This window comes from Mus caroli, unplaced genomic scaffold (assembly GCF_978045245.1).
Source record: "Mus caroli unplaced genomic scaffold, Mus_caroli_1 scaffold_3, whole genome shotgun sequence".
NCBI lineage: Eukaryota > Metazoa > Chordata > Mammalia > Rodentia > Muridae > Mus > Mus caroli.
The window spans coordinates 147,213,573-147,236,309 of record NW_028227258.1 but is presented as its reverse complement, the minus strand read 5'-3'; the positions used below and the strand labels follow the sequence as shown (position 1 = coordinate 147,236,309).

General features: G+C 35.8%; 1 protein-coding gene across 1 annotated transcript; it reads left to right on the top strand.

Annotated features, from left to right (window-relative positions):
• Positions 1-239: 239 nt before the first annotated feature.
• On the top strand, positions 240-22,249 carry LOC110291030 (solute carrier family 7 member 12-like). The gene is made up of 4 exons (XM_021157966.2): positions 240-975; positions 15,461-15,592; positions 17,598-17,959; positions 22,001-22,249. Exons 1-4 carry the CDS (start codon positions 309-311, stop codon positions 22,247-22,249), a joined length of 1,410 nt encoding a protein of 469 aa, XP_021013625.1. The 5' UTR covers positions 240-308.
• The last annotated feature ends 488 nt before the right edge of the window (positions 22,250-22,737 follow it).

Here is a 22,737-nt window from a genome sequence, read left to right as displayed (position 1 = left end):
AACTAATTTCCTAATTCATAGTTGCTAACTTGGTCAGCAACATATTTTATTTTTGAAAAACAAAACTTAATATAAGAAACATTTTAACATTGGACTTAAGGGGGGATCAGAATTTCTTGGAGAAAAAAAAACTGGTCAGTTAATAATTCATTACAAAAACTTCAAATTAGATAATTAAACATATATAAGAATGATATTTTGAACAAGAGAACATAGGCAAGCATGATTGGATTGTAAAGATCAAAAATTTAGAAACATATAATTTTGCAATTTTTTTTTTAGGACAAACATTAGAAAAAGGCAAAACCATGCATCTCTTAAGAGCAATAGGATTCTTCCACGTAAACATGCTCTTACTTGGAACCATAATAGGGTCAGGGATTTTTGTGTCTCCTAAAGGAGTATTAAAATACTCCTCACTGAACATCCCTGTTTCCCTCAGTATCTGGGCAGGCTGTGGCCTGATGAGCATTATGATTGCTCTCTCTTTGACAGAGCTGGCAACCACGTTTCCTGTGAGTGCAGCATCTTATTATTTTCTGAAGAGATCTCTTGGACCGTCTGCTGCTTTCCTCAGTTTTTGGATTAAAGTTTTTTCTCATTGTCTAGGCCTGGGTACTCAAACCTTACTAATAGGTAGTTATCTAATTCAACCTTTCTATCCTGGGTGCCCAGCTCCAGAACTCCCGATTAAATGCCTGGCTTTAGCTATTTTGTGGTCATTTGGATTTCTCAATGCTAGAAGAATGAAAGCAGTGACTTGGCTTCAGACTATCAGCACTGTGATAAAGATGAGTATTCTTTGTCTCATTTCTCTAACGGGGCTTGTGCTGTTAGTGATTGGCAAAAAGGAGAATGTGTCCAGGTTTGAGAATGCTTTGGATGCTGAACTTCCCAGTGCCTCACAATTTGTAGAAGCCATTATCCAAGGATGTTTTGCGTACAGAGGATCATTAATCCTGGTCAACATAGCAGGTACATCTATTTATATTTTTAAAATGGCAGTATGTATAAACATATTTCCAGAGATTATGGTGAAAAATAAATCTGATTGTTATTTTTTTCTAAAAATAATTCACATGTTCCATTGTGTAAGATCATTATTAAACCAACACTTACAATTAGTCAAATAGACTATGTAGAATTCAGTAACTTCTTTAAACTTTTATTTCTAATATAATACCTAGGAAATATTTCAAAATAGACTGTATTCTCAGATTTATTGCAGTAGTTCTTTGAATGTTGTGGCATTTTTCAGTTAAGGAGTAAATGAGTTAACATACCTAATTAAAATGTGTTACATATGTTTGATTTGAGGGACATTCTAGCACAATCTCCTATACAGAGTTACATACACAGAAGTAACCGGTGACAACAATTTGATTTATTTTCACTATCAGTGAACTTGTATGTTGGGAATTTCATGTTTTCGTGTATTCCCAGGAGCAGTAAAATGTTTCCTCATTTGTATTTTACTGTTTTATCTTGGATTTAATTTTGTTTATGCGTAGGTGTGTAAGACATTCATTTTACTTCTGCACTTAACATTTCAATTTTTTTGAATGTTTTTCAATTAGAAAGAGCAATATGGTGACCAGATCCATTTGTGCATGCACTGGACCTTCTCTGGGACACTGTTGATCTGCTTTGATATCATAGAACCAAAAAAATTTGCTTAAACCTTCAGAGTTGGCTCACTAGAGGGTTTTTTAGTTTTGTTTGTTTGCTTGGTTTTGTTTTGTATGGCAGTCATGCTGTGTGTTCTTAATCTAATTTTTCTGTATTTTTAATTAAAAGGTAATTACACCATTGTCCCTCCTTCACCAGGGATGAACCCCCACGCTGGTTATCCCATACCAAATGAGTGTCAGGCCCCAAGACACATACATACAAGCAACACCAAATGGTCTCAACAAGTTGTATTTATATTTGTTATTGACTTCTGTTCTATACTACAACATAAAAGCATGTGTCTTCATGCTGTCGTTTACTTAAATATTTATTCCTAGTTTTACTGTTTTCTTTCCTAGAACTGTGCATATCATAATAGCTTGCTGTTCTTCAAGACATTTTGTGGGTTTTTTTCATTCTCTCTTTCATACTAGTCCTTGTGGTTAACCTGCCAATTACTCTAGCGTAACTATTTGGCTCATTAATTCAGTTTTTCTTAAAAATTACTGTTTCTGCATTCTCAAATGTACTGAATTTTAACTTTCACTCATATAATCTTGGCTTTACTTGCTCTTCATTGTTTTCTTCCATAGAGACTGTCCTATTACCATCTCTCTAAGGCTATTAATTATGTTTACTGACTTTCTTTATGGGCGCTTTGTACTTCATCTGGATTATTGTGGTGCCTGTTGTGAGCTCTCAGAGATCAATCAATTATCATTCATTAAGGGCATACAACTGAATGCCTATAGTGTAGCTGTCTAATATTATTCTAGAGAATCAAGACACATACTTCATGGTTGTGAGCTTTTCAGTTTTTCATTATTAAAATGAAAATATTTCAAAGATTATATATTAGTCTATCTTTCCTGCCAGTGTTCTGAATAATGGACTTGGCGTACTGTTCAATGAAAGCTCTCATGTGTTGTAGGAATGCTGCTTTAGGGAATGGCTGAGTTAGGAACACAGTGGATCCTTACAAACTGGGAACCTCCTCTGTAACTCCTGCCTGAAAAGAAACCTAGAAACATACTGACAACCTCAGGCACAATATGGAAGCAAGACAAGATCAAATGGGTTCTTCCCAAGAACATAGAACCTCACTGACCAAGACTTGGAAATGCATTGTCCATAGTCTAGTATTTTCAGGACCTGTATGTCTGTTGTTTTTCTCTCCTTTTGAAACAAAAAGGGGAAACTGAACTGAAAATATTCTGAGCTACAGCTTTGATGTCACTTCAGATTGTATCTTCTTATCAATATTTTTATATTTCACTAAAGATCCTCCTTTTTATTTGTAAGCAATTCATATACTTTTAATATTTGACTGTAGAGAATATTAAATAGGAGTTTTATATATTCTAGTGGAAATAAAGAAAAAAGATAGTATGTTAATTAATAAATAAAGTTAAATAAAAAAAAGTATATTATGCAATGACTACTGTTATCCAATAGTGGTAAGAACACAACAAGACATAAAAATCATGGATGAAGGGATGCATATATACATATGTGTGTGTATGTGTGTGTATATATATATATATATGTATATGTATATACACACACACACAATGTATTCACTCTTCTTATTCTTCTAACATTTTGTGAAGGTTCACGTCTCTTCAGTTTTCAAGTAGTCAGAATTTAATTCAGAATCCCCTACAGCCCCCATAGCCCCAACCCAGCACACACTATAAACTGCTCATATATTTTTCTTTACTTTATAATTTTACACTTCACACATTCTTTCCTACTATCAAACCCTCCATATACCCAATAGCCATTCTCCTTCAAACTCATGGCCTCTTTTTTCCACTAATTCTTATAATATACATATTATGTATATACATATATGTTCCTAAATATTACCTGTTGAGCCATATACTGTTACATGAATGTATGTTTTCATGACTGACCATTGGCACCAATTAGTGTGTTCTTCCCTGAGGAAGACCACCTCCCTAGCTCTCCCCACTCCTCAATTACCTATAGGTTTTGTATAGGGTTAAAGTTTTCTGGGCTTTTTTCCAGTGCATCTTGGCATGTCCATTGCAGTCATCCTTGTTCAGCTTAAGGTTGAGTGGTCATGTTAGTGAGACTTTGTAGATTTAGTATCTGATATGACTTAGAAAAAAAAATCTCACAACAAATTTTCTTTTCCTCTGGCTCTTACAGTCTGCCTTCTCTTCTGCAAAGTTCCTAGAGTCTTTGGTGTGAAAATGTTTTATGATTGTATCCATTGCAACTGAGTTTCACAACTCTGAATTTTGATTGGCTGTGGTTTTCTGTCAAGAGAAGTTTTCTTGATAACCAGTGAAGGATGTATAAATTTAAACCTTACAGATATTTTTCATTCACTTCCAGATGTTTATTTTTGAAGACATAAAATTTTAAATTCATATAAATTCTTCTGTAATATATACACAATATATATAATATTACATACAATATAATATATTATAATGTACATATTATAAAATATCCCTTGTGATAAATTACACCCTTCTCTTCAATATTTGACATACTTTACATAAGCTCTTTAATTTTACCTTTCTTTTAGGAAAAAAATATATAGCTACATGTATTTTATTAAATTTTGCTTTTTCTTTTTTCTCTTGATACTATTAAGATATTGGCAATCCAATAACATAATAATGAATATTTTTCATAATGGTTTGTATCTCTGTTACATCACACAGCATGACTTAATTGTAGCTCTATCAATTTACCTAAAAATTTCAGTTTCATTTTTTAACAGCTATGTAACTTTCCATTGTTTCAGTATACCACAATTTCATTATCCATTCATCATTTGATGATATCTAGGATATTTTCAATTTCTGGCTATTATGAATAGAGCCATAATAAATATGATTGAGCAAGGGTCTCTTTAGGAGGATGTAGACTCTTTGGTAATATGCCTAAGAGTAGTATATGTGGATCTTGAGGTAGCTCTATTCCCAATTCCCTAAGGAACAACCATACTGACTTCTATAGTGGCTGTAAAAGTTTGCATTGCCACCAGCAGTGGATCAGTGTTATCTTTGCCCTATATCCTCACAAGAATAAGTTGTTATTTGTTTTATTGTTCTTGACCATTCTAACTGGTGGGATACAGAGACTCAAAGTAGTTTAGATTTGCATTTCCCTAATTAAAAATTTTGAAAATCTTAAATATATTTCTCAGCTATTTATGTTTTGTCTTTTGATGACTGCTTGTTTCTATACCACATTTTAATGGGTTTATTTGTTTTCTTTCTACCCAGTTTTTTAGTTGTTTATATGTTTTAGATATATCTGATATATACTCTTTATTTGATATGTCATTAATAAAATCCCTGTTATGTAGCCTGTCAGTTTTACCCAAAATCATGGCCCTTGCTATACAGAAGCTCTACAGTTTCACAAAGCTCCATGTATTAATTGTTGTACTTGTGTGATATTGGTGTCCTTTTCACAAAATCTTTCTTTGTGCCAATAAGTTCTCCATGATAACCTACATTCTTTTCTATTAGATTCAAAATACATTGTGTCCTATGTTGAGGTCCTTCGTCCATATGGGGTTGTGTTTTATCCAGGGTGAAAAATATGAAACTATTTGCATTCTTTTACATGAAGCCATCCAATTTGATCAGAATAATTTGTTGATGATACTGTCTTTTTCCCATGTTTATTTCTGGTGGGTTTTTGGGGGAGAAGGGGTTGTTTTGGGTTTTTTTTCTCTCAAAAGTCAGGAATCCAAAAGTGTCTGGATTTATATGTATATATATATATATATATATATATATATATATATATATATATATATATATAATGTATATGTATATATTCAATTCATTTTATTCCAACACTGTGATAATTTTATTACTTTAGCCCTGTAGTACTTCTTGAAATTGTGAATGGTAATACCCACTGTATTTCTTTTATTATTCAGAATTGTTTTAGCTATCAGGTCTTTAGTTTGCTTATTTGTTTGTGTTTTGATTTGTGTGTGTGTGTGTGTTTGTTTCCACATGATATTGATTAATTTAATTTCAAGATCTTTCAACAATTGTGTTGGAATTGTAATAAGGATTGAATTGAATCTGTTGATTGCATTTGGTAATATAGTCATTTTTCCTGTTTTGGTCTTAGGGATTCGTGAATGTGGGAGATATTACATATTCTGGTATCTTTTTAAACTTCTTTCTTCAATGTTTTAAGGTTCTTATGACAGAGGATTTTACATGCTTTGTTAGATTTATCCATGATATTTTCCTTTCCAGGGTTCTGTGAAAGATGTTGCTTTCCTAATTTCTTTCTCACACTATCATCTATATATAGGAAGGCTAGTAATTTTTCTGTGCTAATTTTGTGTATTTCTCCTGCTGCTTTATTGAAAGTGTTTTTCAACTGTTGAGGTCTACTGGTGGAGTTTTTAAGCTCTTTTATTTATAAAATCATATAACCTGCAAATAAATATTTCGCTTCTTACCTCCCTATTCTTACCTCCTTGATCTCCTTTAGCTGTTTTATTGTTTTAGCTAAGACTCAATTACCAGGTTGAATAGGTGTGGACAGAGTGGATAAAATGGTCTTGTTCCTGATTTAAGTGGAAATACTTTGAGATTCTCTTCATTTAGGTTAATGATAGCTATGGCTGTATTGTAAATAGTTTTTCTCACATGGATGTTCCTAAATTCCTAGTTTCTCTAGGAGTCTTATCATGAAAAGATTTTAGATTTTGTCAGAGGTCTTTTCTTTATCCAATAAGATGATTATGCGGATTTGTCTTTCAGTCTATTTGTATGCTGGGCTTCCTTTATCAATTTATATATGCTGAACCACCCCTGCACCACTGGGAGGAAGCCAAGTTAATTATGATGAGTATTATTTAGGAAATGTTCTTACATTTTTATAATACTTTTTTGAGAATTTTTTATCTATATTCATAAGGGATAATGGGATTTTTTCTTTCATTTTGGTCTTTGTTTGTTGTGGGTGTTTGAGTTATTGTGGACATATGAAAAGAACTAGGAGACCTTCCAGTCCAACCAGCACCGGGATAGCTAGTGCACAGAGTCAGCTGAAACCCGCCAGCTACCCAGGACACCCGCCACGGGATCTTAAGACTTCTGGTGGGTGGAACACAGCCTCTGCTCCAATCCAATCGCGCAGGACCTGAGACTGCATTAGTTAGGGAAGCAGGAAACCGGCCTGAGTAGGGGCACAAGCCCCTTCCGGTCCAACCAGCACCAGGGTAGCTAGGGCGCAGAGTCAGCTGACACCTGCCAGCTACCCAGGACACTCGCCACGGATCTTAAGACTTCTGGTGAGTGGAACACAGCCTCTGCTCCAATCTCTAAACAGAGAAAACTTTAACAACTAACTCCAGAGATTACCAGATGGCGAAAGGTAAACATAATAATCTTACTAACAGAAACCAAGACCACTCACCATCATCAGGACCCAGCACTCCCACTTCGCCCAGTCCAGGGCACCCCAACACACCGTAAAAGCTAGACCCGGATCTAAAAGCATATCTCATGATGATGGTAGAGGACATCAAGAAGGACTTTAATAACACACTTAAAAAAATACAGGAGAACACTGCTAAATAGGTAGAAGACATTAAAGAGGAAGCACAAAAATACCTTAAAGAATTGCAGGAAAACCAGACCAAACAGGTGATGGAATTGAATAAAACCATCCAAGACCTAAAAAGGGAAGTAGACACAATAAAGAAAACCCAAATTGAGGCAACACCGGAGATAGAAACCCTAGGAAAGAAATCTGGAACCATAGATGCGAGCATCAGCAACAGAATACAAGAGATGGAAGAGAGAATCTCAGGTGCAGAAGACTCCATAGAGAACATCGGCATAACAATCAAAGAAAATGGAAAATGCAAAAAGATCCTAACTCAAAACATCCAGGAAATCCAGGACACAATGAGAAGACCAAACATACAGATAATAGGAGTAGATGAGAATGAAGATTTCCAACTCAAAGAACCTGCAAATATCTTCAACAAAATTATAGAAGAAAACATTCCAAACCTAAAGAAAGAGATGCCCATGAACATGCAAGAAGCCTACAGAACTTCAAATAGACTGGACCAGAAAAGAAATTCCTCCTGACACATAATAATCAGAACAACAAATGCACTAAATAAAGATAGAATACTAAAAGCAGTAAGGGAAAAAGGTCAAGTAACATATAAAGTCAAGCCTATCAGAATTACACCAGATTTTTCACCAGAGACTATGAAAGCCAGAAGGGCCTGGACAGATGTTATACAGAAACTAAGAGAACACAAATTCCAGCCCAGGCTACTATACCCAGCCAAACTCTCAATTACCATAGATGGAGAAACCAAAGTATTTCACGACAAAACCAAATTCACACATTATCTTTGCACGAATCCAGCCCTTAAAAGGATAATAACAGAAAAAAACCAATACAAGGATGGAAACCACGTCCTAGAAAAAGCAAGAAGGTAATCCCTCAACAAACCTAAAAGAAGACTGCCACAAGAACAGAATGCCAACTCTAACAACAAAAATAAAAGGAAGCAACAATTACTTCTCCCTAATATCTCTTAATATCAATGGACTCAACTCCCCAATAAAAAGACATAGACTAACAGACTGGCTACACAAACAGGACCCAACATTTTGCTGCTTACAGGAAACTCATCTCAGAGAAAAAGATAGACACTACCTCAGAATGAAAGGCTGGAAAACAATTTTACAAGCAAATGGTAGGAAGAAACAAGCTAGAGTAGCCATCCTAATATCTGATAAAATCGACTTCCAACCCAAAGTCATCAAAAAAGACAAGGAAGGGCACTTCATACACTTCAAAGGTAAAATCCTCCAAGAGGAGCTATCAATTCTGAATATCTATGCTCCAAATACAAGGGCAGCCACATTCATTAAAGATACTTTAGTAAATCTCAAAGCACACATTGCACCTCACTCAATAATAGTGGGAGACTTCAGCACACCACTTTCACCAATGGACAGATCATGGAAGCAGAAACTAAACAGAGACACAGTGAAACTAACAGAGGTTATGAAACAAATGGATCTGACAGATATCTACAGAACATTTTATCCTAAAACAAAAGGATATACCTTCTTCTCAGCACCTCACAGTACCTTCTCCAAAACTGACCACATAACTGGTCAGAAAACAAGCCTCAACATATACAAAAATATTGAAATTGTCCCATGCATCGTATCAGATCACCATGGACTAAGGCTGATCTTCAATAACAAAATAAATAATAAAAGCCAACACACACATGGAAACTAAACAACACTCTTCTCAATGATACCTTGGTCAAGGAAGGAATAGAGAAAGAAATTAAGGACGTTTTGGAGTTTAATGAAAATGAAGCCACAACATACCCAAACTTATGGGACACAATGAAAGCATTTCTAAGAGGAAAACTCATAGCTCTGAGTGCCTCCAAAAAGAAACGAGAGAGAACACACATTAGCAGCTTGACAACACACCAGAAGCTCTAGAGCAAAAGGAAGCAAATTCACCTAAGAGGAGTAGACGGCAGGAAATAATCAAACTCAGGGGTGAAATCAACCAAGTGGAAACAAGAAGAACTATTCAAAGAATCAACCAATCGAGGAGCTGGTTCTTTGTGAAAATCAACAAGATAGATAAAGCCTTAGCCAGACTCACTAGAGGGCATAGGGAAAGTATTCTAATTAACAAAATTAGACATGAAAAGGGAGACATAACAACAGATCCTGAGGAAATCCAAAACACCATCAGATCCTTCTACAAAAGGCTATACTCAACAAAACTGGAGAACCGGGATGAAATGGACAAGTTTCTAGACATATACCAGATACCAAAGTTAAATCAAGATCAGGTTAATGATCTAAACAACCCTATATCCCCTAAAGAAATAGAAGCAGTCATTAATAGTCTCCCAACCAAAAAAAGCCCAGGACCAGATGGGTTTAGTGCAGAGTTTTATCAGACCTTCAAAGAAGATCTAATTCCAGTTCTTCACAAAATATTCCACAAAATAGAAACAGAAGGTTCTCTACCCAACTCATTCTATGAAGCCACAATTACTCTGATACCTAAACCACAAAAAGACCCAACAAAGATAGAGAACTTCAGACCAATTTCCCTTATGAATATCGATGCAAAAATCCTCAATAAAGTTCTCGCTCACCGAATCCAAGAACACATCAAAACAATCATCCATCCTGACCAAGTAGGTTTCATCCCAGGGATGCAAGGATGGTTCAATATATGGAAATCCATCAATGTAATCCAGTATATAAACAAACTTAAAGACAAAAACCACATGATCATCTCGTTAGATGCTGAGAAAGCCTTTGACAAAATCCAACACCCCTTCATGATAAAAGTATTGGAAAGATCAGGAATTCAAGGCCCATACCTAAGCATGATAAAAGCAATCTACAGAAAACCAGTAGCCAACATGAAAGTAAATGGTGAGAAGCTGGAAGAAATCCCACTAAAATCAGGGACTAGACAAGGCTGTCCACTCTCTCCCTACCTATTCAACATTGTACTTGAAGTCCTAGCCAGAGCAATTAGACAACAAGAGGAGATCAAGGGGATACAAATTGGAAAAGAAGAAGTCAAAATATCACTCTTTGCAGATGATATGATAGTATACATAAGTGTCACTAAAAATTCCACCAGAGAACTCCTAAAGCTGATGAACAGCTTCAATGAAGTAGCTGGATATAAAATTAACTCAAGCAAGTCAATGACCTTTCTGTACACAAAGGATAAACAGGCTGAGAAGGAATTTAGAGAAACAACACCCTTCTCAATAGTCACAAATAATATAAAATATCTTGGCGTGACTCTAACTAAGGAAGTGAAAGATCTGTATGACAAGAACTTCAAGTCTCTGAAGAAAGAAATTAAAGAAGATCTCAGAAGATGGAAAGACCTCCCATGCTCATGGATTGGCAAAATCAACATTGTAAAAATGTCTATCTTACCAAAAGCAATCTACAGATTCAATGCAATCCCCATCAAAATTCCAACTCAATTCTTCAACGAATTAGAAAGGGCAATCTGCAAATTCATCTGGAACAACAAAAAACCTAGGATAGCAAAAACTCTTCTCAAGGATAAAAGAACCTCTGGTGGAATCACCATGCCTGACCTAAAGCTGAACTACAGAGCAATTGTGATAAAAACTGCATGGTACTGGTATAGTGACAGACAAGTAGACCAATGGAACAGAATTGAAGACCCTGAGATGAACACACACACCTATGGTCACTTGATCTTCGACAAGGGAGCTAAAACCATCCAGTGGAAAAAGGACAGCATTTTCAACAAATGGTGCTGGCACAACTGGTTGTTATCATGTAGAAGAATGGGAATTGATCCATTCCTATCTCCTTGTACTAAGGTCAAATCTAAGTGGATTAAGGAACTCCACATAAAACCAGAGACACTGAAACTTATAGAGGAGAAAGTAGGGAAAAGCCTCGGAGATATGGGTACAGGGGAAAAATTCCTGAATAGAACAGCAAAGGCTTGTGCTGTAAGATTGAGAATCGATAAATGGGACCTCATAAAGTTGCAAAGCTTCTGCAAGGCAAAAGACTCCATCAATAAGACAAGAAGACCACCAACAGATTGGGAAGGGATCTTTACCTATCCTAAATCAGATTGGGGACTAATATCCAATATATATAAAGAACTCAAGAAGGTGGACTCCAGAAAGTCAAATAACCCCATTAAAAAATGGGGCTCAGAACTGAACAAAGAATTCTCACCTGAGGAATACCGAATGGCAGAGAAGCACCTGAAAAAATGTTCAACATGCTTAATCATGAGGGAAATGCAAATCAAAACAACCTTGAGATTCCACCTCACACCAGTCAGAATGTCTAAGATCAAAACTTCAGGTGACAGCAGATGTTGGCGAGGATGTGGAGAAAGAGGAACACTCCTTCATTGTTGGTGGGATTGCAAGCTTGTACAACCACTCTGGAAATCAGTTTGGTGGTTCCTCAGAAAATTGGACATAATACTACCAGAGGATCCAGCAATACCTCTCCTGGGCATATATCCAGAAGATGTTCCAACCAGTAAGAAGGACACATGCTCCACTATGTTCATAGCAGCCTTATTTATAATAGCCAGAAGGTGGAAAGAACACAGATGCCCCTCAACAGAGGAATGGATACAGAAAATGTGGTACATTTACACAATGGAGTACTACTCAGCTATTAAAACGAATGAATTTATGAAATTCCTAGGCAAATGGATGGACCTGGAGGGCATCATCCTGAGTGAGGTAACACAATCACAAAGGAACTCACACAATATGTACTCCCTGATAAGTGTATATTAGCTCAAAACTTAGGATACCCAAGATATAAGATACAATTTGTTAAACACATGAAACTCAAGAAGAACGAAGACCAAAGTGTGGACACTGTGCCCCTTCTTAGAATTGGGAACAAAACACCCATTGAAAGAGTTACAGAGATAAAGTTTGGAGCTGTGAAGAAAGGATGGACCATCTAAAGACTGCCATATCCAGGGATCCATCCCATAATCAGCTTCCAAACGCTGACACCATTGCATACACTAGCAAGATTTTGCTGAAAGGACCCAGATATAACTGTCTCTTGTGAGCCAATGCCAGGGCCTAGCAAACACAGAAGTGGATGCTCACAGTCAGCTAGTGGATAGATCACAGGGCCCCCAATGGAGGAGCTAGAGAAAGTACCCAAGGAGCTGAAGGGAACTGCAACCCTGTGGGTGGAACAACATTATGAACTAACCAGTACCCCAGAGCTCTTGACTCTAGCTGCATATGTATCAAAAGATGGCCTAGTAGGTCATCACTGGAAAGAGAGGCCCATGGGACTTGCCAACTTTGTGTACCCCAGTACAGGGGAATGCCAGGGCCAAAATGTGGGAGTGGGTGGGTAGGGGAGTGGGGGGGGGGGAATGTATTGGGGCCTTTTTGGATAGCATTGGAAATGTAAATGAGGAAAATACCTAATAAAAAAAATTAAAGAAAAAAAAAAAGAAAAGAACTAGGAAATGTTCCTTTATTTCTCTTTTGTGGAATAATTGAGGAGTATTTGTATTAATTCTTCTTTGAAGAGCCGGTAAATTTCTTCATTAGATTCATTTGGCCATGCACGTTCATTTGTCTGAAGATTTCAGTTAATGCTTCTATTTCACCAGGGCTTATAGGTCGGTTTGAATTGCTTATTTCATCTTGATTTATCTGGGATAGGTGTTATATATCAATAAATTCATCTATTTCTTTAGGTTTTCTGGTATGGTGGAGTACAAATTTTTAAAGTATGTCTTTGTGATTTCCTCAGTGTCTGTAATGAGGTTTTGTTTTTGTATCTAATTTTATTAATTTTAATCTTCTCTGTCGTTTAATTAATTTGACCAAGGGTTTAACAATCATGTTAGTTTTCTCAGTGAACCAACTCTATGTTACTTTGTTTGTTTTTTTTTACTGTCTTTCCTTATTTGTTTGTTTGTTTGTTTCTGTTTTATTGATTTCAGCGCTGAGTTTGATCATTTTCTTCATCTACATTTTGGGTGTGGTTTACAGTCTTGTCGTAAAGAATTTAGTGATGCTACTAAGTTAGTAACATGAGAGCTTTCTCTCCCTTTTTAAATATAGCATATCCTGATAAAATTTCCTTCACTGTGTATCATTTAGATATGTTGTGCTTTCATTTTCTTTTTTTTTTTTTTATTACATAATTTCCTCAATTACATTTCCAATACTATCCCAAAAGTCCCCCATAGCGCCCCCCCACTTCCCTACCCACCCATTCCCATTCTTTTGGCCCTGGCATTCCCCTATATTGGGGCATATAAAGTTTGCAAGTCCAATGGGCCTCTCTTTCCATTGATGGCCGACTAGGCCATCTTTCGATACATATGCAGCTAGAGACAAGAGCTCCAGGGTTCCGGTTAGTACATCATGTTGTTCCAACAATAGGGTTGCAGATCCCTTTAGCTCCTTGGGTACTTTCTCTAGCTTCTCCATTGGGAGCCCTGTGATACATCCAATAGCTGACTGTGAACATCCACTCCTGTGTTTGCTAGGCCCCGGCATCGTCTCACAAGAGACAGCTATATTTGGGTCCTTTCAGCAAGATCTTGCTAGTGTATGCAATGGTGTCAGCGTTTAGAAGCTGATTATGGGACGGATCCCTGGATACAGCAGTCTCTAAATGGTCCATCCTTTCATCACAGCTACGAACTTTGTCTCTGTAGCTCCTTCCCTGGGTGTTTTGTTCCCAATTCTAAGAAGGTGCACAGTGTCCACACTTTGGTCTTCATTCTTCTTGAGTTTCATGCGTTTAGCAAATTGTATCTTATATCTTGGGTATCCTAAGTTTTGGGCTAATATCCACTTATCAGTGAATACATATTGTGTGAGTTCCTCTGTGATTGTGTTACCTCACTCAAGATGATGCCCTCCAGGTCCATCCATTTGGCTAGGAATTTCATAAATTCATTCTTTTTAATAGCTGAGTAGTACTCCATTGTGTAAATGTACCATAATTTCTGTATCCATTCCTCTGTTGAGGGACATCTGGGTTCTTTCCAGCTTCTGGCTATTATAAATAGGGCTGCTATGAACATAGTGGAGCATGTGTCCTTTTTACCGGTTGGGACATCTTCTGGATATATGCCCAGGAGAGGTATTGCTGGATCCTCCGGTAGTACTATGTCCAATTTTCTGAGGAACCGCCAGACTGATTTCCAGAGTGGTTGTACAAGCTTGCAATCCCACCAACAATGGAGGAGTGTTCCTCTTTCTCCACATCCTCGCCAGCATCTGCTGTCACCTGAATTTTTGATCTTAGCCATTCTGACTGGTGTGAGGTGGAATCTCAGGGTTGTTTTGAGTTGCATTTCCCTGATGATTAAGGATGTTGAACATTTTTTCAGGTGCTTCTCTGCCATTCGGTATTCCTCAGGTGAGAATTCTTTGTTCAGTTCTGAGCCCCATTTTTTAATGGGGTTATTTGACTTTCTGGAGTCCACCTTCTTGAGTTCTTTATATATATTGGATATTAGTCCCTTATCTGATTTAGGATAGGTGAAGATCCTTTCCCAATCTGTTGGTGGTTTTTTTGTCTTATTGATGGTGTCTTTAGCCTTGCAGAAGCTTTGTAGTTTCATGAGGTCCCACTTGTCAATTCTCGATCTTACAGCACAAGCCATTACTGTTCTATTCAGGAATTTTTCCCCTGTGCCCATATCTTCAAGGCTTTTCCCCACTTTCTCCTCTATAAGTTTCAGTGTCTCTGGTTTTATGTGAAGTTCCTTGATCCACTTAGACTTGACCTTAGTACAAGGAGATAGGAATGGATCGATTCGCATTCTTCTACATGTTAACAACCAGTTGTGCCAGCACCAGTGCTTTCATTTTCATTCAATTCCAAAACCAACTTGCTCTCCTCGTTGATTTCCGTTTTGACCAATTTATTTTTTTCAATTCAGTAGTAAATTGTTTCATTTCCACATGTGTGTAAACTCTCTATTGTATTGTTGTTGATGTTCAGACTTAATCTATGGTGGAAAATCTATATGCTTTGGTATTTAACATAGGATCACAAAATATTCTAGAACTTAAGAATAAAATTGTGTAGCACAAAAGCAGTATCATTACAAGCAGTTGAAAAAAATGGGACAATTAAAAATGTATTTCATTCCTTTTATAACAAGAATTCCAAGCTTTGCAATATTTTATTTCTCTAACAAGCTTTTGTTTGTTTTGCAGGTGATATAAAAAATCCTACTAAAGTAATTCCCAAGTCCGTGATTTCTTGTCTTTCCATCATAGTTGTATTTTATGTACTGGTTAATGTATCCTATCTGGTAGTTTTGACACCAAAGGAAATTACGACTTCAGGTATGGTTTGGTATAAACAAAACTGAAATAATCACTTTCTTCCCTGAATGAAGTTGCGTTGTCCTGTGCATGGATGTACTAGGCTCTAAAATAGCACTTCTAGAACGTACTTCATGTCCTCTGCTTATCCCATTATGCCACCGATACATTATCAGCCTCATGTACAAACCTGCGACTGTGTGCATTACTATGTCTTCTAAGATCTAAGTTCCTTGCATTTAAATGCCTTATGGGACCATGTTTGACACTATCTCATCTTACAGTGTTTTAAATGCAGTTAAAAAATCTAAAGATGCAATGGAAGGACTTGACTCAAATTCTGAAAGAAATGATCCTCTGAATAATAAACTATGAGTTATAGGTCAGATGACCAACCGAAAGAAAGCTCAATACATTAGTTTTTTTAAGTAAACACAAGAAAATGCTACATTTGAAAGCATTATGATAAAAAGATAAAGGAATAAAACTAAAATTTCATTGAATATGTATACAAAACCATTACTTTGGCATAAATATATAACTATGTGGCTTAGTTTTAACTAGATTTTAACTGCCATGTACATGATTTGAAATAATTTTGCACTCTATTGTACATTTTACAACCTAATTACTGATATTCCTAATTTCAAACATTTAGATTAATGAATACTGTAATATTTAAGCCCATTGATATTGCTAAGCCTGATAACTTGAGTTCAATACCTAGGACCCACATTGTAGAAGAGCCCTGATTATCTTATGACCTCCACACCCACACTTTGGTACATACATGCATCCCACCTGGTACACACCTAAATCATTCAAAGTAAATAAAGAAATATTTAAAAATCATAATCATGGTATCTATTGAAGAGTCTTTCCATTTTTAATTTATTTGACAGGATTTTTCAATCCTGTCTCACACATATTTGATTCTATAACTCCTTCAGATATTTCCTAGCACAAGTCAACTGTGTTTATAGTTTACATGCCTGCAGTTTAGGATAAGTCCAGATAAGGACTTCTGTTCACTATCAGGTTATTCACATTTGTAGATTCCTTCAACCTGTAAAGAAAAAAATCTGGAGATGCACATGGATTTTGGTTCTAACTTGGAAGTTAGTTTTTGCTTTTGGAAAAGAAATTCCAAAATAATATTCTACGTATAATGTTTGATTTAGTGCCAGTATTTATGTTGGAGATATGAAGTGAGAATGGACTCATGGACAACTGTGCAACTATGCAAAGGAGAATGAAGGGAAGGGCGAGTTGTATTATTCTAATAAATGGCACAAATGATTTTAAACGGCAGTATTTGAATGCTGCGCTTTGGCTATGAAATGTCCCTAATAGGCATGTGAGGTTGAATCCTTGGTCTTCAGCTTGGAAATACTGTGGGAAAACTAGAAGTGAAACCCTATTGGAGAAAGTAGGTCACAAGAAATGATCCCTGAAGATTTTAAATATGTCCACATGTTCTGTGCATTCTCTATTTCCTGACTGAAGATTCAATATGACCGACTGCTATATGTTTCTGTAGTAATACTGTCCCCAAAATGATAGACATTATTCTTTCCAAATTTAAGCCATGTTGAGCCCATCTGTAAACAGTGACTTCTTGCTAGGCAACGAAAAGAAAAAAAATTTGAATCCTATAACAGTTATTCTTTGCAGATTGTGCATAAATTGAAATGGTTTCAGAGCTAGCATGGCTTGTCTTGTCTCTCCTCTAGCAAATTAGCTGGTATTGTCATACATCTGTTATGCACTATATCCATTTGCAGAGCAAGAAAAATCCTACAGGTTATCATGGAGTTGGCACAACAGGGAAAAAATAGAAATTTCTAATTTATCTCTAAATAAAAATACTATAATGCCAAATTTCATTCACAAAGTAAGTGAAGAGTTTCCCTCTTTTGTAAGGAGGTACAGAGTCACATTGCTCACAGAAGAAATAAATGAGTGTTGCCATAGATTAACAAGCAAAATGGCTTTTGTTCTTTACTTTATGTTTAATTTTTTGCAGATTCTGTTGCTATCACATGGGTAAACAGAGCATACCCTTCCATGAAATGGGTTATTTCTTTGGGGATCTCCCTCTCATCGTTGGCAAGCACTGCCTGTATAATACTTTCAGCATCAAGGATTTTCTACTCTGCAAGCCAAGAAGGACAGATGCCGCTCATCTTCTCAATGCTTAATGACCATCACAGTCCTATTGTAGCTGTCACTCAAGTTGTCATTTTATCTACAGTTTCAATAATAAGTTCAAACTTAACCAGTTTGATAAAATATATAGGACTAATAAACATTTTCAATGATGTACTATGTATGATAGCTTTACTTAAACTGAGGTACCAGAAGCCAGCTCTTCCTAGGCCTTATAAGGTAAAACAAAATGCTAACATTATGTTTTTACCTACCTTACTTGAATAATATTGAATTAGTAGAAATGTTATTTTATACGTGCATATCCTTCTAACCAATTACAAGCTTAGTCTATAACAAATTTGATCTCAGGCTCTTTTTCTGAAATTTGTATTATGGGTCATTTGGGGGGGTTTGTTTTTAATATATAAAAGCTTAAAACTTATCTGTAACAAGAATACAAATATCATTATCATGATTTGTAAATACAGATATAATTATTATCATGATTTGTTTTTACTTGGTAAATTAAATATTGACATTGTACAAACAAGGGGGACTCTGATTACCATCACACATAAATTATATAGGATTATTCTTTTTCATGTTCTCCACAAAATACCAAATTTCTATGAGATGTTAATAAAAGCATCAACTTAGGTGATTATAAGAACATTTCAAATTTGAACTATCAAGATATTACTGTAGGTTAGTGAAACAGCTTTTAATGCATTTCTTGTTGGCACTAGGTGATGGATCCAATGATACAAACATTCTAAGAAAGTCTTTTACCACTGTATTGTAAGTTCTCTTTCCACTAGGAAGAGGTATCATGAAGCCCAGGCACAGACCTTTGTGAGAAGAGCATAAGCAACATTTAACACTAACATGGGTACATATATGTGAGATGAAATATATAAGCAATCAAATGCAGGAGAAATAAAATAAGTTATTTTAAAAGAAGATACTGAAAACTGGATGGAATGTGAGTGAGAAGGAAGCATGTGTGGATACAGATCCACCAGGTTCCATGAATTCTTTTAAACAAATTTGTCTATATTCAAGATAATGGTAGGTCTCAAGTGTATCACCCAATCTCAAAAAAGAGCCAGTTTTTGTTTGCTTGTTTGCTGGATTTGTTTATTTGTTTGGTGTCATGGCATATTTATTTGTTGTTGTGATAAATAATTTTTTCATCATGAATCAATTATAGGCTTATATTTTTAATTTAACAATGTTTTACTAGATATTGTCTTCATTTTCAATTCAAATGCTATCCCAAAAGTCCCCTATACCGTCCCCCCACACACACTATTCCTCAAACCACCTACTCCTGCTTCCTGGCCCTGACATTCCCCTGTATTGGGGCATATAAAGTTTGCAAAACCAAGGGCCTCTCCTCCCAATGATGGCTGACTAGGCTGTCTTCTGCTACATATGCAGCTAGAAACATGAGCTCTGGGGGTACTGTTTAGTTCATATTGTTGTTCCATTTATAGGATTGCAGGCACCTTCAGCTCCTTGGGTATTTTCTCTAGCTCCTCCATTGTGGGCCCTGTGTTCCATCCAATAGATGACCGTGAGCATCCACTTCTATATTTGCCAGACACTGGAATAGCCTCACAAGAGACAGCTATATCAGGGTCCTTTCAGCAAAATCTTGCTGGCATATGCAATAGTGTCTGGATTTGGTGGCTGATTATGGGATGGATCCCTGGGTGGGGCAGTCTCTGGATGGTCCTTAGTTCCTTCTCAGCTCTGAACTTTGTCTCTGTAACTCCTTCCATGGGTATTTTGTTCCCTATTCTAATGAGGAACGATATATCCACACTTTGACCTTCTTCTTCTTCTTGAGTTTCATGTGTTTTGCAAATAATAACAAATAAAAAATAAATAATTTTTTCATAATGAATCAAATATAGGCTTTTTTTAATTTAACAATGTTCTATTAGATATTGTCTTCATTTGCATTTCAAGTGCTATCCCAAAAGTCCCCTACACCCTCCCCCCACTCTAGTGTATCTTTGTTTAATGCTGTACCCCATTTCTAATGGGGTTATTTGAATTTCTGGAGCCCGGCTTCTTTAGTTCTTTGTATATATTGGATATTAGTCCCCTGTCAGATTTAGAATTGGTAAAAATCCTTTCCCAATCTGTTGGTGGCCTTTTTGTCTTACCGACTGTATCTTTTGCCTTACAGAAGCTTTGCGATTTTATGAGGTCCCATTTGTTGATTCTTGATCTTACAACACAAGTCATTGCTGTTGTGTTCAGGAATTTTTTCCCCTGTGCCCATATCTTTGAGGCTTTTCCCCACTTTCTCCTCTATAAAATTCAGTGTCTCTGGTTATATGTGGCAGTCTTTGATCAACTTAGACTTGAGCTTTGTACAAGGAGATAAGAATGGATCAATTTGCATTCTTCTACATGATAGCCACCAGTTGTGCCAGCACCATTTGTTGAAAATGCTGTCCTTTTTTCCACTGGATGATTTTAGCTCCCTTGTCAAAGATCAAGTGACCATAGGTGTGTGGGTTCATTTCTGGGTCTTCAATTCTATTTCATTGGTCTACTTCTCTGTCTCTATACCAATACCATGCAGTTTTTATCACAATTGCTCTGTAGTACAGCTTGGGGTCAAGCATGGTGATTCCACCAGAGGTTTTTTATTGTTGAGAATAGTTTTTGCTATCCTGGATTCTTTGTATTCCAGATGAATTTGCAAATTGCCCTTTCTAACTTAGTGAAGAATTGAGTTGAAATTTTTATGGGGATTGCATTGAATCTGTAGATTGCTTTTGGCAAGATAGTCATTTTTACTATATTAATCCTGCCAATCCATGAGTATGGGAGATCTTTCCATCTTCTGAGATCTTCTTTTATTTCGTTCTTCAGAGACTTGAAGTTCTTATCATGCAGATCTTTCACTTCCTTAGTTAGAGTCACACCAAGGTATTTTATATTATTTGTGAATATTGTGAAGGGTGTGGTTTCCCTAATTTCTTTCTCAGCATTTTTACTCTTTGGGTAAAGAAAGGCCATTGAATTTTTTGAGTTAATTTTATATCCAGCTACTGCACTGAAGCTGTTTATCAGGTTTAGCAGTTCTCTGGTGGAATTTTTAGGATCACTTATATATACTATCATATCATCTGCAAATATTGGTATTTTGACTTCTTCCTTTCCAATTTGTATCCCCTGGATCTCCTTTTGTTGTCGAATTGCTCTGGCTAGGACTTCAAGTATTATATTTAATAGGGAAGGAGAAAGTGGGCATATAGGTTTATTTTATTTTCTGATCTCAACAGCAAAAATATGTGTGACTCTCCGGAACAAATTCTTTCCTTGTTCCTTGTGGTTGTTGCTTTCACATCAACAGAATACTTCTGAACTAATTTTATTCTTTTATATATTTTCCTTAATCTTCCTCATTTCCTTTTTATTTATTCAGTTGCTGTATTCACTTATTTTATCCATGTGTAATGAAAGCCAAATATTCTATGACGTCCCATAGTCTTTGCTTTATGCATTAACCATGGAATGAATGTGGTAAAAATGACCCATTTTAGATACTGCATTATGTGAAAATGTTGTGAGCAGTAAACAAGAATCCCATGCCTCTTGGCAACCATTATGATATGCACTAAGTACTCTTACTGGAATTTGAGTGGTGGATTTATTAAGTAGTCAAAGATTTGAAACTGGGACAGTAAAAATAAGTTTCCATGAAAGGAACTTACTTTATCTAAACAAAAGACAGTAGGCAAAACATTAGAATCATTTAATTAATATTTCAGGTATGATAACACACTTATTTATGAATTCAGGGTTTTTTAATTCATAAGGTTTTTTATAATGATACTCTGATTTAAAATTGTATTATGAATGAATACTTGGTTATGACATAGCTGAGTCTATTTATTCCTCAAGTCAGAAAAGTCAGCAACTATTAAACTAATGTTTATTAGTTCAGTATTGGCTAGTGTAAATGATGTATTTCTGTATGCGCTTCACTCTTCTTCATGCAAACGCATTGATTTCAATGAGTAAGTTGGAAACCCTGTAAATAGTGGAAGAATCCATGGAAACTTAGCAAAAATAGCTGGATTTAATTCTGTGGTTTCACAACTTGCCAGTTGCAAAGTAAATATCGGTACTACAAGGAAGTACTGAGACTGTATCCATCCTTGCCCTTTGCTTCTTGAATATTTGTAATGTTGTATGGCTATTAAAAACAGAAAACAAAATCACCACTAATCTTAAGTTTCTTTTTACTTTCAGGTGTGCCTGCCATTTATATTTGGAACTTTAGCTCTGTCTTCATTTCTCATTTTGACACCATTGATTCAGTCTCCTAATATCGATAATATCTATCAAGTTATCTTTCTTTTCAGTGGATTGCTGGTGTACTGGCTTCAAGCTTACCTTTATCAACATTCTGATAATTTTAAAATAATACCATGTTACTTGCAATTGCTATTTAATGTTTCACCGTCTGACAAACAAGACAAAGACATTTTGGCTGAGTAAAATTAGCCTACTAAATATTTACTTCATAAAATAAAATGTTGTAAATGAATTTTTTTATTTTAAAATAAATATTCTCTCAAACACAAATTTTTCATCTATTGCACAGCACAAAACAATGCAGTACCCACTTGACTTCTGAGCTCAAAGGCTTCCAAAACAAAAGTAAAGGGCATGGAAATGTTAAAATTTATTTTTTAATATAACAGAATTCCATAAATAGGTATATTCATTATAAAGGAATCAACACTTTTAAGTAGTTAAGGAGCTAAGAACTCTTATAAGACACATTTCCTTATAATAGTATAATAGTTATGCCTTCAGCTTAAATAACTTCCATTTCTTTTTCCATTCTCATCTTATATATTATTATTACATGGAATTTCGTGTTCTAATTTGGACCTCATAGTTCTCTGATTTTTCCCCTTTTATTACATTAGAAATATTTAATGTCTTAAAATTCTCAGTTTCTATCTGTGGTCCACTTTTTT